General features: G+C 35.7%; 1 protein-coding gene across 1 annotated transcript; it reads right to left on the bottom strand.

Moving 5' to 3' along the window:
- Window positions 1-152: 152 nt before the first annotated feature.
- Window positions 153-17,850, bottom strand: LOC100376755 (fatty acid synthase-like). Its single transcript, XM_085502977.1, has 23 exons — window positions 17,724-17,850; window positions 16,892-17,044; window positions 16,618-16,791; window positions 15,919-16,119; window positions 14,874-14,996; window positions 13,920-14,622; window positions 13,015-13,216; window positions 12,413-12,602; window positions 11,706-11,935; window positions 10,951-11,446; window positions 10,058-10,249; window positions 9,216-9,476; window positions 8,607-8,786; window positions 7,062-8,298; window positions 5,580-5,944; window positions 4,741-5,070; window positions 4,535-4,654; window positions 4,129-4,251; window positions 3,573-3,796; window positions 2,919-3,072; window positions 2,083-2,279; window positions 1,740-1,986; window positions 153-1,501 (listed from the first exon to the last, which is right to left on the bottom strand). Exons 1-23 carry the CDS (start codon window positions 17,848-17,850, stop codon window positions 1,071-1,073), a joined length of 6,660 nt encoding a protein of 2,219 aa, XP_085359103.1. The 3' UTR covers window positions 153-1,070.
- Between the last annotated feature and the right edge of the window lie 179 nt (window positions 17,851-18,029).

The following is an 18,029-nucleotide window of genomic DNA, read 5'->3' as shown; positions in this document are numbered from 1 at the left end:
TTCTCGTCTAATCGTATAAAAAAACAAAATACATAATGATTACAAACGACTAAAATAGAACATAAATAAATGGTGATGTCAATGATTATTTTGTTTATAGTGTTTCACATATCTATTAGCTGGTCATCCGATTCATTACCAGTACACATATATAATTCCTATAGATTTATTACAGATTTGCAATTAAATACCTACACATGAACACATATATAATTACCCTATTAGGTAGACACATGTCCTCATCAAGCATGCGCATATCTAATTCCGATAGATACTTTACGACTATTTTTTATTGAATAAATTGTTAGCTGGTCAAGAACATCACTAATTCCTGCAAAATATCAATTTACTAAAACTAGAAATACATTAATTAAAACAAATAACACACACTTTTAATACTAATGTTTGTACTTATCGTTAAAAACAGATTTAACTAAACTATAAACAATCAGAATAAATTATATTACTATTAGCTTGGTCATACATTTTAATACAGGAAATGTTACAGTCTCGATATATCATAGGAATGGTAAAACATAGCTGCAAAGATAAAATAGGAATGATAGGAATAGTAATAAAATGCTATTCTGTAAGTGTTTTGTACTGCATAGAGTGATTGTGTACTATTGGTTGAACAGATTAAATTAATATGTAAAACATTTAGATTGTGTCCAAATTCAACTTAAAAAAGCATTCATACTCTGTTTTTTTTTCACCTTGACAACCATCTCCAAGATTTTAGAATTGAGGTAATAATCTGTGGTAAACACATTCGCATCAAAGTCTTTTGAACAGAGTTAATCATGTTATACACACAATCAGCAATTAATTCCCAAAAATGGACAACAAGTACCAGGCACAAGTACACATGTTATGGATTAGAATGATTTACCAGTGTCAATTTTAGTGACTCTGGTATAATCTGGCCGTGGTAACACAGTAACACTATTGTTGTGGACCTAATTGCAGTAAAGTATAATATGTGGTAAAATTGAATAATTGTATGAGTAGTTGACAAATAGTTCGGTCCTTAGTAACTTAACATATTCGTATTTACATGATTAAACTGATCATTTATCTTTGCAGCTCGATTTTAATTTATTCATTGAGAGTTGTCGGATGTCATGCATAGTCATGACAATATTGTAGTCTCGTTCCAAAGTCTGCCGAATTTCAACACCCATCAACGAGTCCAGTCCCAGATCACCCAGAGTTGTAGTAGAATTCAGAGTGGATGGATCATCAACACCTAAAATATGTGCAATGGAATCCACCAAGGTGCGACGTTTGGTAGGCGCCTCTTCAGACATGACATAATTTGATGCATCTGGCAGTACATAGCTTGACACCACTGGGTGTTGTTGAGCAAGGAAAGTATCTAGAGTAGACAGATAGGAGGCAACTTTCTGAGGCACTGTACCCCCAACTACTGAAATATTGTAGCCCATTGTTTCTGGCACAATACCAACATCGTCGATAGCACCCCATTGTATGGCCAATGCTGATGAGAAAAACACAGACTAAGATGAAAATTTAATATTGCAGTATTTAATATCTGATCTATACACTTTGTCTGTTCAGCACTTTTCATTAGTATGATCGATAACAATTAATACTTTTAATTCGTTTGAACTTTGTAAATTAACAATATTGGTGGTGTCTATTCAAAATAATACTTCATTATATTAGGTCTTCAAAAGTTAAAATTTGTAAAAACAATTGATTTATTTGTCACTAACCTGGATATCCCTCATAATATCTCTTTTCACATACTCTTTCAATGGCGGAGTTTGCAAATCCATAATTAGTCTGTCCGACGTTGCCACGTCCACTCACAATGGAAGAATACACAACAAACCAGTCCATACTTTCAGCACAGAGCTTGCGAGTAGCTTGGTCCAGATTGCATGCACCAACATACTTGGCAGCATAGACTGATTGGAATGTCTCAGGAGTCTGGTTTTCAAATAAGCCATCTTTTAAAACCTTAATCAAACAAAAAAGTGTTGTTGTCATTTCTACACATATACACACTAGAATTTTTATATAGCATTAAATTTTCATCAATTTTACAATATTTACCATTGCAAGATGAAATAGCCCTCCAACGGGTGCAATTTGGCTGGAGTCTTCTATTAGTTTCTCAGCTCCAGCTTGTTCAGTTATGTCTACAGTCGAGATTGTGACCTGGACTCCAAGGTCGCGCCATTGTTTCACACGCCGACTCTGATAGCCATTGCGAATACCTGATCTAGACGTCAGAACAAGGTGAAGTGCCCCTACAATTATAAGTTGATATTTCTGAATGACTAAATAAAGTCTAATTAGTTTGATACTGACTCAAATCATCTAGTTTTATTTTCTGATATGAATGACACGAAATTATTTATTTGAGTTGTATTATTGTAGATGGGAGGATTTTTCTGGCCAAGCGTTCCCACTAACTCGCTTATAAGTCCTCATTCGGACGCAATTTGAAAACGAGAATGATGTTTATGCGTCCGTATAACCGGATTTTGTCAAAACTTGGTACATGGTTTTGATGTACGTCATTTTATTTTCATGGGGGTAGCTAGAAAATTAGTTTAAAATGTCTGGACTCAAAGAGAATAAATGCATGCAGATTTTGGTAGGAATGACTGACCTCTTAATAAGACTTGTGGCCATTTTGTTTTATTGAATGTTGCTCTTGAGCGATCATGTGGCACATATGTACACATTCGATTCAGGATGGCGGCCATTTTGTTTTAAAGAATACTTTCTGGGCCATATATCTGGCATACCCTGACCATTCATATTTATCAAACTTGATATCTTACAGGGAATATGTTTTCCATTTCTTTGTTTCAATAGTATAATGTGAAAAGATATTTTTATTTGTAACCTGATGTATATTCTCAACAAATAAAATCACCTACCTCTCTCAACTAGCCAGTTAGCCAACTCTAAACCAAACCCTCCAAGACCACCGGTTATAATGTAAGTTTTTTTGGGATGACACACACTACGTGATATTGCAGGGATTTGTACAGGGATGGGCATAGTTACAAAACCAGATTCTTCACTGCGAACCTGTGAAAACATTATTGAATATTTTAAAACAACGTCAGAGAGAAGATAATTATATAAACAGAAACTGGTGAAGTATTACATGTAGTATTGACCTATAATCATGATTCGATTATTGAATTACTAACTTGTTGTGTTGCAATGTAGACGCCATTTTGTTGTTCGGTGTGGTAAGTAGCGCATCTGTTTACAGTGTTTCTTATTAAAAAAATTACCATAATTCATGTTTCTGTATTTTTAATTCTGTTGGTGTGCGAAAACTCTTACAAAACAAAACGATTAAACTGACACAAATTTGTTTTTTTTTGGTCTTAAGCTCCTTGTTATAGAGATAGTACAGTACAGTCGGAACAAATACAACATATTAAAACATTTAAATTACTATTAATAACATTGTACAAAACAATTATCAGACATTTTAGCAGTCTGTGACCAACAATGTCTATATAGCACATTTAAATTAACATGAATGACTCCAAATCGTGCATAAATCGAATACCAACCTGGATTAACACTTTACCAATATGTTTACCCTGTGCCATGAGTCGAAAAGCGCCCTCAACATTATCATGTGTAAATACTGTTGTTTTCAGTGGTTGTACAGCTCCGGATTCTATTCCCTGAGAAACTAAATCAAAAACCGACTGCCAGTCCGGGTTGTCAACTTCAAACAGGGCCTCCAGCAAGATACCATGGAATGTTACATTACGCAAAAACAGAGACATACCTAAAGTAAACAGAATATACATTCAGTGTATATGTGACTGAGACACTTTGAATCGGACACACACAGTTGAATCAGAGTCAATGTGAAGCTACTTACAAGATTGTAAGTAGTCAGACCAATCAGAGAGCAGACTGTGTGTTGATATTTTTTGGATGTACCAAATTCTACCTTGTATATATGCGACAACGTTAATATTTAGTGGCAAGAACTTTAAACGGACACACAATTTGTAAAAATCGTATTGAGTGGAAGAAAAAAATCCGCACTCATAGTAATAATCAATTATTCATGTAAATAATAGTGACCCAAATATAATACATTGTTAATTTTACCCAGTGGTGAATTATTGGAAAGGTCATATTTGCCAATTTCCAGGAATCGTCCGTGTCGCGCAAGTAACCTGGTGCTCGCCTGTAACTTCTGTTCAGCCAGGGAGTTTAAAACAACGTTAACACCTACAAGACAAAGAAGCACACAAGTGTACAGCACACAAAACAAGATTGTTTTACAATCACTGTATTTGCTCTATTGAAAGTGCATCTCTAATAGCAGATGACATTCAAAATATAATACCATAGGCACGACTTTGTCATGCGATATGAGTAGAATAAACGCAATATATACCATGCTAAATATCTTGGTTAAGTCGGTGGTATTCTGTTACTTACTTAATGTTATATACATTATTCAATGAGTCAAATGTCTTTTTCAGAGTTACATAGGTTAGCATAAACCTACCCTTTCCCTTAGTGGCTATCAGAATCTTCTGCTCAAAAGTGGAATCCCTTGAATTACCGAAATGTTCATCATTCATTTCTGGGAATCTTTTCATTATGTAATCTTTCTTTTCATGAGAACCTGAGGAAATAAATCTTGAAATCATAAACATTCATAATACATCTAGTGAAACATGTTACGTCAGTGTCTAAGAAAAAGAGTCTTACCAACTGTTGTAAATACTTGACACCCCTGATGTAGGGCCACAGAGATGGCAGCTTGTCCAACACCACCTGAACCGCAATGTATCAGAACACTTTCTCCCTTTCTCAGCTGCCCCCGGACAATCAGTGCATAGTATACGGTCGCATAGACAACAGGAACTGAGGCAGCCTCCTCCATAGTCCATGACTGCGGTATAGCCCAGGTGAAGTTTTTATCAACACTCACTGTGGTTGCTAGACCTTTAGCAGGTACCAGTCCCATCACACGCTGGCCTGTACTGTTACGACCAGAGAATTCCATTCCCAATACACAATCGTAAGAAGCAATATTAACTAAAAGTGCAAAACAAAATATGCATTCGTAAACATAGAAGCACATAGTGGATAATTTGTTATTGTCATGTTCTTGTGTTTGGAGATGTACGACTGTTTCACTGCTAAAGACACAATGGCAGATTTGAATGAGATCGGGTGCAAATGTGCTCTCAGATAATATGCGGATCTGATTAGTTTTCGACTTAAATCTCTGTATATGGACGATGTGCTTTCTATTGATTAAGATAACTCATAATTTACACATATCAAATACAATGTATATTTAATTTTTCTTTACTTATATTCCATTACACTGGATGGCAAACATTAAGCTTATTATTGAAGGGATTATTTAAATATTGCGAGTTTGTTGTGTTTGTATTGAGATGTGGATGAAAATTACACTGACATGTATAAAGAAATGTACAATTACTGTGAACCTCGAGTTCGATCACACAGCAGAAAAATGAAGTACCCATACAAATAATATTAATTGTGCACATATTGATTATAGTTGTTCACTTTACCTGGTAGAGCATCAGGAGGTAGTTTACCAGTGGCCAACATGATGTCTCGGAAATTAAGAGATGCGTAATAAACATTACAAATCTCCTTGCTCTGACCAATGAATTCTGGGGTTGCATATTTCAAAGGTGATGCGATCCATTTCAGTGTACTGAGATCACCACGTGTCAATATGTTAACATATGCGTGTGGTGTGAGTAAAGTGCTGGATTTAGTGGAAGCGCTGAATGGCACATTGTGAAATGATCCCCATTCGCCATCACGGTAAATATTCATCACTAAGTCTTGTTGCATTATTTTTTTCAATGTTTTGTTCTCCAGATCTAGTAGTTTGGCGTCATTCTCCAGACTAGCATTGAATATGCATCTGTGAAGATGTGATAAATTATATTACATTACAAGCCACAACTGTCAGGGTTTACACTAATTTTCGTGGAGTATACATTCAACACTGTGTAGTAACACATGACAAACATTATTTAAGCAACGATGAAAGCATAAATAACACGTTAATATTTCATTTGAGACAATTTTATGAATGGGATTTGAAACACATTCAGCTACAGCTGGTTCTAAAATGTCATCTTTATAGGGAGTGTGATTTGTTCTGTACATTTACATTTGTTCTTTTTAGCAATTCCATTATAATATTACCAATAATAGCCACGACCATCGGTGCGTTCCATTGTATAAAATAACATGGCTGATGTTGTAAATCTAAAACTTTAGCCATCTATGTGTTCATTTGTATACCAATACCATCTATGCGTTACTCTGTAAAACACTATCCGACTCATTTTATAATGTTATAGCCTAAAACATTTCTGTGTTGATATGTATAATGGAGATGGTTAATAAAATAAGCACAGATGCACAAACCCGCAAATACACAATTCACCGGAATCACCGGACATTTGGTTCGAACTCATAATCAACATCAATCAACATCAATGATATACACAAATATATATTATCTAGTGCTACGCCATGAATATTCACTTGTTGATAAGTTTTACTATGCAAACATAATGTACGTCGTCTACAAGTACAATCAATATACAGTCGGGAGCAATCGCTAGAACAGGTCAGGCATTGTTACATGCATAGGAATGAGTAGATAGCTATGGTTATAAAATTACAGCAAAAGACAAGTGGTGTTCTACATAGTGAAGCACTAATGGTCGTGGATTTCATTTGTTATAAAGTAATTCAATAATGAAAGATAAACAAATGCTATTTTTATTACATATTATTTGTTTTCGGTTTCGGTTTCATCCATATAATTCTGTCTCAAATGAAATAATAACGTGTTTAGATGTAGTTTTTTTTTGTAAACTTAACTTTCAATAAAAAAATTAATACACACTTGAATTGTTAACAAATGTTTTGTTGCACTAGTAAGGAAAACAAATATTTATATCCCCGAACAATCAGAGGTCATGTCGAAAAATAAATAGCGTACAGATCAAATCAAATATATTTACCTAAATCTATCTCCATCTGGTTCCAGCTTTAAACAGTTCAACATACCAACAATGCCAGAATCCACTGCACCATTCACCAGCAACCAGATTTTCTCTTTCATAGGCTTCCTTTGATAATTTGAGATTGCCTTGTTCAAACTATCTACCCATTCAAAGTTAGCACCATTCACTGACAAAATGAAGGACTTCTCATTAAATGAAACACGTTTTCGACACAGAAACAGTGTTGACTGCAAACCATCAGACTTTTGAGAAACAATTTCAAAGTTGGCTGACTCTAAAACTGTCGCCCATTGGTCTTCACTGAGAAACATTTCATACTGTTTCTCCAAGTAAGTGTCATTAGACATATCTTGTGATATTAACTCGAAGACTGCAGGTACTGTGAAGTTTATGGTTCTTTCATGTAGCAGCAGAAACCCACCTTCTATCAAAGCCGATGATATGTTACTCAGAGCTGAGGGAATGTTTGACACTCTGGCAAGGCCCTCTGCAATAACAAGATCTAATGAATTGACATCACCAGGTGGTGATTCAGAAAGATCCCATTTTGTCATTGTGACAGCAAACTCCTCCCCTTTCAATGACATGACCTCTCCAGTTTGATCACTTAAGATATATTTTAGCTGTAGCATTGGTTGTGAAGAATTCAATATTGGAATCACTTTGCTGTACAAGCCACTTCCCCTAACTCCAACTCCAACTTCCACAATCTTCATTTTCATACTTGGTGTGTTCTCCATCACCACATCAAGACAATATTTTAGATATCTTCCACTAGTTAGAACGCTCAGTAACTTATCATTCTGCATCAGATCAGAGTTGAGACTCAATACACTCTGTACGTCTTTAGTGAATGATGCACTCACCTCCAGATTGTAGATTGCATGAATGATTTTGATCAGACCACACTCTGGATCATTCATGTATTTCTTTACATCGTCATTGACTACCATTCTTAACTTTGTACTGTTTAACATCTTCTGTTGATATTGACACGTTTCCTTGAAATGACATAACAGATCTAGGGCGTACTTTTCACAGACCTGTTGGTAATTCACCAATTTCAGATCATCGCCCACAATTCGTTCATCATATGGTACGAATATATAACGCCCAAAGTGTGTCGGAGTTTGCTGTAGTTGACGCACAGGGGCCACAGTAGCATGTAGACCACATATCTCTATACCACCAGCAATGCATCTATCAGTGTATGTACCAACAGTAAACTTCACCTCTGTAAATGAAATGAGACAAACTTTGAAAAGACATGCATGACAACTGACATACACAGTATCTTACTCCATTTTTATATGTTAGCTACCTGGGCAATACTGAGTCAAGTTAAGTCATGCTATGAAAGACTAGAACAAAGATTCTAGTCCAGTATATCACTGGTGTATATATCACTGGTATGTCATTGGATTACAATTGCCAAGAGACACGCTGATTGTATGGAGAATTGTAGTACTACGGTACTGTTCCTGGGACTTGCATACACCTTTTAAAATACTTTCTAGTGAACAGTACAAAAGATTGACCTACCAGTTTTTCCACCCTGCTCGCAGGTCACCCTCTTGAGATGTTCAACAGGATCTATTCGGATTGATCTAATTCTTGTTGGTAATCTAAGGCTCCTGCCAGGCCGTCGTAACATCTGCATTTGTAACATTGTGTCAGTAAACGATATCCAGTTACCATTCCATGTAAGCCATCCATGGTTGCCTGTGACCATTGCAAGTAATCAACATGTACAGGAATTTAAGGTAATTGGAAACAGACATGTGACCAAGAAACATAATGTAAAGTTTGTCTTAACACTTTACAAATGACTCTCCCTTGTAGATTAACGTGTGTAAGGATAATATGAATGGAAATTTGTTTGATAAATTGGGGCAAGTACTACTGCATAGTAATTTGTATCAAATTGACAGTTATGGTTAATGATAATGGTCAAAAAGGCTTGGACATATATGCATGTTCAACCCACGTGGTGTATTTATATCCCTTGCAGAACTTTTCTCTTAAAACAACACTTACAACACTTACACTTATTTACACTTATAGATGTAATACTTAATTAGTTAGCTGGTTAATTGGATACTGGGGTCTTCTTTCAAACAAATAGCAAATATATGAAGCAGATGTGCTTACCAGAATTGCCAGCTCGGACTATTCCTTGGAAAGTTGCTCCATAATCATATCCTCGGAGTCTGAGTTCTTTATATACATCACTTCCAGGTAGCTCCAATAATTCAGTGTCTACTGTACTTCCTTCTTCGTCCTCCAAAACATCAAGGAGTTGCAATGGTTCATCAGGGATTTCTACTTTGCCAGATGCACGTAACTGATGACTTTCAGAAACTTCAAATAGTCCTGTAGTTGGTGCTAGACACACTTCTAGAGTCACATTCCCTATAATTTAAACATTGCGTAACTGTTGAGATCGTGACTTGTTACTTACCAGCATCTGGCTAAGGAGCGTTAATCTAGACATAATGGTTTTCTTATTTACTTTCAGATATCAGCTTATATCAATTTGACAAGCAAAACATTACATTATGAGTTACAATATAATCCATCTAGTAAATACACGAATATTTATAAAGATGAACAAATGTGGTTTAAATCAGTTATCATGGCATATATCTTAAAGATAGGCAACCAGGCTGTAACACTCTTCCATTCCTTAAACTGAAAAGCTCCATACTGCTCCAAGTTTACATTTGCAGTTCAATTATGAGTAAACACGTGTCATATCACATGGCATATATATCTAGGATTATATAAGCAAATATGCATCTTGTTTAAAATTAATATTTGCAAATTGTAAACATCTTAGCATTTTACTCCATATATATTTATTTAGTACCACAGTGTAAGTATTACATATATAGAAAAAATGACATAAAACACAGCCCAAGGCTTTTTAATAATACCATCATAAAAAGATGTCAACATAAAACTCACCTTTGAACTTTGAATTATAAACTTACCTTGACTTGGCAAAACTGTAGCTCTATGTATGGTGACATCTTCAAAGACCACCGGAATTTGTTGGTATGGTAACCCACGTATTTTAGCCAGAGTTTTCCATGCAAGAAGAAGGTATCCCGTGGCTGGGTATAACACTCTGCCATCAATGCAGTGATCACGCAGATAATGGTCTTCTGATGATGGTGATACATCTAATAGAAAGGAAAGTATATTATGTTTATCTCACTAAACGTGGAAATATGCACGCATCGTCTGCATGTGAATGCTTGGAGAAAACCAATTGTTCAATAGTACTGTTTGTATAGCTGCGATACGAGTTTCTCGCATGGTGCAATATCATATAATCATGATAACTGAAAGTTTAGTTTGAGCATATATCGCAAAAAAAGAAATATTTCTAAAAAAATTGCAAATGCGCATCAACTCTCAGAAAGATGAAATCGGTGGTTAAGGGTTAGTGAGTGATGTGCCCTGTGCTGCTTTTGTATTGTGGGGGTATTTCCACGCTTAGTATTGTGCTATAAATATTTGATGACAGTCAATTTTCATGAACTAAGGTTATCAACGCAATATTCTTCTATTCAAATCGGTATTTCAACATTGAGCTATAAAAAGGGAATACGAATTTGATTTTAAATATGATTTCAAAATCAAACAGTTCACGTAATACCGAGAGTCTAGTAGTGCATGAAAATTGACAATGAAAAAGTAATATTAATAATAATTGACTTTTCCATCTCGTGACACTGAGCAAACTGTCAAGAAAAAATAAGAAATAATTATAGCATAGATCAATGTAAAAACATAAATATGTTCCATGACTTTCTAAGCTTTCAGATATTGACTATATATTACATGACTTTGTCTCATAATAATATATATAGATACTTGCCAATAATATACGAGACCACTGCATTACTCTGCCCACTTCCCGTGGAGAAATCTTTGGCTTTAGGGACATACCATTGCTGTGTGTGATCCCAATGGATCAATGGAGCGATGGATGGCGTATTTCTCATTACTGGATACTGTACGTCTGGGAATAGTTTGTTGATGTTTAATGTCATTCCATTGAGGTAACATTTCCCAGTGTTAGACAAGAAGAATTCAAGATTGTTTGGACAGTTGCGTTTCATTAGTCCAATAAAGGCACAGTTTGAACTGAGAGAGCGTTTCAGAATGGCTTGCAGCAGGCAATGAGGAGAGACTTCAATTGTGATAGCATTATATGGTACATGAGACAAGGCTTCTTGAAATAGCACAGGATTGACCAGATTATTTACATGGTAGTCAGCTGAGCTATACATGGCTAGTTTGGTGTTCCAGTTGTCTTGCAAAATGGAGGAACTGATCCATCGTGGTGATCTCCGACGAGGGTATTTGATAATCTGCAATAAAATATACAAATTCACAACATGAAGAACTGAATGTAACAATGCTGTGTGGCAATCATACTGTCATGGCATTTAAGGCAAGGTAATGATTAATAAAGTCATAAACCAGGCCCAATTAAATACGTGTACCTGTGGACCTTATAGTATAGTTAGGACATAACATGACATCCGTGTTCGATATGGGTTGTATCTTGATTGCAACGACAACTGCTCTTTGATTGAGATTCACATTCACGTCTGGAATTATTATTACCTTTGTTAAAGCATTTTTCAGATTTGGTGCAATCTGGGCCATGTAGTAGGAGTGGAAGGCAACATTGGAACTGTTTACTTCTTTAGCAAATATGCCTCGCTGTTTCAGATCACTAACAAAGTCAGCAACTTTAGCTTTTGGTCCTGATATTGTGATAGTGTCTTCTGCATTATGACATGCAGCAACCACGTCATCGGGACACATCAATTTAGCTTCTTCCCATGACAAACCTAAAAAACAAATACATGCATTATATGTTCCACGACAAGTTAAAAGAGTCACAACTAAAATAGAATAATAAAAACACATGTATAGCTTATCAACGGTTACCGGAAATATGACTAGTCGAGCTTGATGTCTATTTAGGATTCTGTCTGCAAATAATTTAGCCAATCATAATACGTTTAGCCAAACCAAATTAATAGTTATTTACCAATCAGCTCGTTTCCCTTGTACCCAATCATGTACAAGGCCAAAGTCACTTTCCGCCAAAATTACAAGGAATGTCAAACTTGTGTTTATAAGTGGGTGCTTTGACACACCCCGGGAGGAGTTTTGATAAAGTCATCTGATATAGAGTACACCAGTTCGGCTCTTGCTATCCACCCTGAACCTTACCTTAACAATTATTCCAACGACAAAGACAAAAAAACACACATGGGTATTTTGTCCCACTCTGAAACAAAAGGCCCACACAGATAACTTACCAACAGCAGCCATGCCACCAGCAGGTAGTTCAGCATCAATCACACACTTGCCTCTCCAGTAAGCAGCAAGAACAGTCTCTTCAGCTGTAAGGCAGCCATCAGCATAACCACAACCTAACTCACCAACTGAATGTCCAATAATACCATCAGGTTCCACACCCATGGACTTTAAGAGGTCTACCAAACCAATCTGAACAAAGTAACAAATGCTCATGTCACTTTGATTGAAAAAAACACTTCAATGGAGTATAAGCACGAATTATGGCTGTGAGTTTCAACTATGAAAACTGCAAACAAATCATTTATAATGGATGTAATTTAAGCTTTATAACTAGGGGTTTAAAAGTGTACCAAACAGCACATACAATTTAGTCACATCACCAAACAAGATATAAATGGTACATTTCATTTGTTCGACAGAGTACTTAAAATGGAATAGCACTCTTACAAAAGTAAAATATTTCTATTTCTAATTATTTTAACTAAATGGAATAATACAAATTGTAGGGCATGCAGTATAGTTTACTGTACAAGGCACATTTTTCAGGTACAAGTAAATAGATCAATTACTATTTGTATTATGTATAATAAAAATTTCTTACCTGAATCGATACAAGTCCTACAAATGACTTGATCACGTTTTCATAGGTATTTTCATCACTGTCCATTATCGTGTCGTACACATTGATGTCTGTGTCTTTTAATGCCTCTGTACATTTCAAGATGGATTTCTTAAAAGTGTTTAGTTTCATCAAGTCTTTACCCATGCCTTGCCACTGCGTACCCATGCCAGAAAATATGTACCTAATATATTAATATATAAAATGTATTAATAATATTTCAACTCCAATGGAAATGCCAAGAACAACACTTCCAGTAATATGACTGAATAAAAATGGAAAGTAAATTTCGGTAATTCCCTCTGGCCATCTTTTCTTACATTCCTACAAAGGGAATGAAAATCAGAGATATGTTAAATCCTGCTTTTCGAATATTAAATCAACCTTACAGTAACACGAGAGCCATGTCCTACATCAGAATGCATCTATCTGAGAACAAAAGAGCTTTTACATTGCTCATCTGACCACTGGGAGTGCAGGAGAACAGAACGACTAGTTTTACAAAACAAGCGTCAAAACTAAACTAGTGTTTCATCAGTGTATTGTCCATTATAGAAAAAGCTTACATGATTCACATAGCTGGGAAAATTCTAAAACCGCAACAGGGCTTCAGTTAATCTCTCAAAATGGTATAACATCGCTATCATACCCTTACGTAATGGGAATTAGCGGCCATTTCTAGAAGTCTAAACCGAACGTTTTGATAACTCCTAACAGAATATTCATATATGGCTTAGTATATTTTGTATTTATATGTCCATATATAATATATATATTACTTCAAGTCACTATATATTCGTGTCCATTACACACAAGTTAAAATCGTCTTTTAGGGTCGATAGCTGAATCCTCTGTTGCGTGTTCATAATACACTAAATTTATCTTACCATATCGGTCTAGTCTCATAGTTTATTATCTGCTGGGTTTCTTGTATTTTATTCTCACTGTTTACAATCTTGTATCCCCTATATGGAAATCCAGTTGCTGATTGGTTGCAAACATTATTCATCAAAGATACAAAATCTGGCATTTTCTCATACTCCTCAACTTGGGATAGCAATTTATCCAAACCCTCCTGAGTTCGGGCACAACAGTGGAGGAGTCTAACATCGCTTTTTGGAATGTGTAAAGATCTTTTGCTGTGTGGTTTAAGAATCATATGAACATTGGAACCACCAAAACCGAATGAATTAATCCCAACTAAACCATCTGGTAATTCCATAGCTTCATCCACTACTTTGAGTCTACCATCATGAAGTCCCGGAATATCAAGACTGGCATCATGGAAATGCAGATTTGGTGGAATGATTCCTTTTTCCATGGCTAGAATTATTTTGGCAACAGCAGCAACCCCAGCAGTGGGTTCCGGGTGACCCATGTTTGATTTAACAGAACCAACAAGTAGAGGGTTGTCTTTGTTTCTATTTTTACCAAAGACATCAACAATAGCATTGATTTCTTGTGGGTCACCGACCTTTGTACCCGTTCCATGAGCTTCAACGTAAACAACATCTTTGGGATCAATGCCTGCTTCTTTGTAAACTCTGTGTATGAGTTTTTTCTGTTCAATTCCAGACGGAAACGTAACACCTGAAAAAAGTAATGCATTCTTCTAATAGTCATGTTGATGTTACCATGGCAGGCATATATTGAAAGAACCATACTATATCAGTTTGTGTTATACACAACTGCGTTATTAAAGAGTGATTTTGTCATATGATCAATTGTCAGTTAAATTGTCATTGCTCAGATGTCAGTGGCTACAGTTTATTAATCTGGGTTGTATTTGGTTGCAATTTAAAACAGGTGAACACATACATATTGAATGTATACAAACCCACCTTGTTCTTTATAGCCGTCACTGTTAGTTCCACCGTGGATAACAGTTGAATATACTCTCTTAGCATTAGAGGACCTCATCATTAGGATTGCAACACAACCTTCAGATCTACAATAGCCATTACCTGAAGTAAAATCGTAAACATGTCATCTTTATTTACAGACTAAAGTTGGGTCATTTCACAATTGACTATTGACTTACCATATTTGTACATCTATATGCCAAGCAAAATAAATGGATTACCCTAGTAATGGTGCGTGAATCTGGTTAGTTCTTTGTGCCGTGCATATTATTAACCAAATTTACATAATGGTATCTCGAAAATTAGTCATTAGATTTAAAAAATATGTAATACTTTTTTTACCTAAATTGCATACATTAGGATTTTTTCTAATATCTAAATTATTACTTGCACATATCAGCAGTACTAAGTATAAGTTTATTGCTGTATGCTATGACCAATATTTTTTATCATTCTGATGTTATGGAGATTCATTGGCTATAACGTAGGGGGCAGTGGATATTTCCGTATAGCCGTATAGCCCGAGCCACTGTGTGGGGCGCAAGTAACGCAAATCAGAGACTGGGCGTGGGCATAAATGAGGCGAATGTGAAACAGTCACCAAAACCAAATGCATAAAGCGCGTTGAAGAGAAATCTATGATATATTCTATAAAATGCATTTTCTTGGTCTAGGGGAAGAATGACCAGAGGTGAGCTGATTGGCATAGTCAATGCTGCCATGTGGGATATTCAAAAATAATATTATTTCGAGCATCAATGCCAATGTCATCAGGTGTGTACAGGTTTGATTTTCAGGAAACGTGTTATCTTGACGTCTGAAATATCGCATTTTTATTGCCATTCTTTTTCTCTAATTGAAAAAATAAAACACATAACGCGTAGCAAGACAAGAGTGTTCGTGTTTCAAGTTAACGAGACGTTCTTTTTTTTCAGTAGCTGTTCGAGAGTGGTGCATTATGGGTAGTAGTGCGTTCACTAACAAAAAAATGTTTTGTTTTAGTATTGTATTGTACAACACTTACCTTGTATATCAAATGACTTGCACTGTCCCTCGGGGGACAGCATACCAAGCTTCATAAACTGCACTGATGTATTGGGTTTGACATTTATATTAAGACCAGCTACAATGGCGGCATCACACTGACCACTGCGGATAGCTCTCAATGCATGTTCCATTGCAAGTAAACTGGATGAGCAGGCTGTATTTAGCAGATAACTTGGCCCTGCATGGATTAAAATATTGACTAACACACTTTATTCACAAATAGTCGCCGAGCAAGATGACTTGTTTTCTACCGCCATTGCGTGTAATGTACTTTGATGGTAGCAGGGATGTGTACACTTGCGTCACCCGCTCTCATATGATGAAAATTGAATGAATGCAATGAATCAACACATAATTTTTTCCAGAAATTAGCATGAAATATGTTAGGTTAGAGTCAAAGAAACAATCTATTTTCAGAAATATAAAATCCCTTGCAGCTATTCCGCTCATTCTCACAAAATATATTAAATGAACGAGTATGCTACAATAACGTCTGTGTGCTGCTTGTTAAATTCTGATCAAGGGCATATTCTACATTTGAATTAAATTTGCATGCGAGTCATTTGACAATAATATTTGTTATCCTAAAGAAAAACGTTTACATCCTGTGATACAAATGTGATATCTTTGTTATCAGAAATATGTATTGATTTAAATAATAAGATTTGATACTCACCCTTGAAGTCAAAGAAATAGGATATTCTATTAGCAAACATAGCGGGACAACAACCAGTCATGCTGTAACCAAGTAATGTATCGGCGTCACCGGCGAGTGCTTCAAATGTCTCCGAGCCGTTAGCACCAACAAATACACCAGTATTGGTGCCTCTCATTATTTGGGGGTCAATACCTGACACAAATAAAAATAAACTTTGTCATTAAGAATCAAATGTATTACGTCCAAAAAACAAATGAATATGGTTGCTTGTCTGTGAAGGCAGTAAACATACCTGCATCTACTATTGCTTCATAAGTTAACTCCATGAATATTCTTAGCTGCGGATCCATAGTGTTTGCTTGTTTTGGATGAACACCAAAGAAGGAAGCATCAAATCTACTTAGATCTTTAATTTTGCCACTTTTCCTTGGTAAGCCATGGAGACCTTAAATGTGACACAGAAATCATCACTCATTACCGTTAAACTTCATATTATTTACAGCGAACCCCGACCTAAACTGATCATAGTTTTCCTTTCAACATTTTCAATATTTCTTTGAACATCTTTGGTGTTGTTTGTCATGACTTCAGCAGTTTTAATAATGAAAAGCTGGCGCTCCTAAATATAACAATACAACAAGGGTGCTGTGTGGTAAAAACAACAGGAAAAATCGTGGGATGTTCGATATGCGTGTTTTAGTTCCAAACGGTTGAAGATAAAGCTAAAACAAACAACGCTAGCTTATTTTTTTCATTTTATTCGCGTTACCTAAATTCAAAATTCCATTATGACTATGGCTGGTCCATCATAAAATTATAACTTTGAACTTGGCATTGCCATGGGTATATCGGAATCACGTTGCAGCTGTGCTCTTTGCATCGTAGGCAATGTTTCTCTGCGTTGAGCCCCTTTCCATCCACTTAACGAGAATGCAGTAAAAATCGTTTATAATGAAACAAATGAATGTTTTACATTCCAACAGTTGAAAAGCAAAGTCATAACAAGGATTGCCAACTATGTTCATTGTAACATTGCAATGGACATTTTATGATCAGTTCATTTCGGTTCCTGGTGTTAGTAACTTTCTTTCATGAATATTTACGACTGATGAAAATGTACTTACCTGGTTCCCATCTTCTGTTATCTTCTGTTACCATGTCATCTTTGTTGATGAGATGTTGCCAGAATTCCTCCAAGTTATCAGATTCTGGCAACCTGCATCCTACACCGCTAATGACAACGTCATCCATATCCGTTTCCATTACTCGGAAATAGGGTAGTTAAAATACTCGGTCAGTTGACAAACTAAAAAAAAACTGAATAAATTCAGAGATTACTTGCGAATAACACAGTTTCTTACAGATACATTGTTGCGATATTTTGTTTCATTGATAACCAGTATTGCTCGATGTATAGAAATGTTGTTAGC

The sequence above is a fragment of the Saccoglossus kowalevskii genome, chromosome 8 (genome assembly GCF_978046115.1).
Source record: "Saccoglossus kowalevskii chromosome 8, keSacKowa6.1, whole genome shotgun sequence".
Classification (NCBI taxonomy): Eukaryota; Metazoa; Hemichordata; class Enteropneusta; family Harrimaniidae; genus Saccoglossus; species Saccoglossus kowalevskii.
The sequence above is the reverse complement of the archived record's forward strand: the minus strand, read 5'-3'. Positions and strand labels throughout refer to the sequence as shown.

What these genes read in the sequence shown, in the direction of transcription:
- LOC100376755 (XM_085502977.1), bottom strand. Translation starts at nt 17,850, where the DNA reads ATGGATGACGTTGTCATTAGCGGTGTAGGATGCAGGTTGCCAGAATCT. An exon ending in TGGTGGCATGGCTGCTGTTG is followed by an intron (nt 11,936 to 12,412) that starts GTAAGTTATCTG and finishes TTTGTTTTTTAG; the next exon opens with GTTTGTCATGGGAAGAAGCT. An exon ending in TTCCAATAATTCACCACTGG is followed by an intron (nt 3,797 to 4,128) that starts GTAAAATTAACA and finishes TGTTTACTTTAG; the next exon opens with GTATGTCTCTGTTTTTGCGT.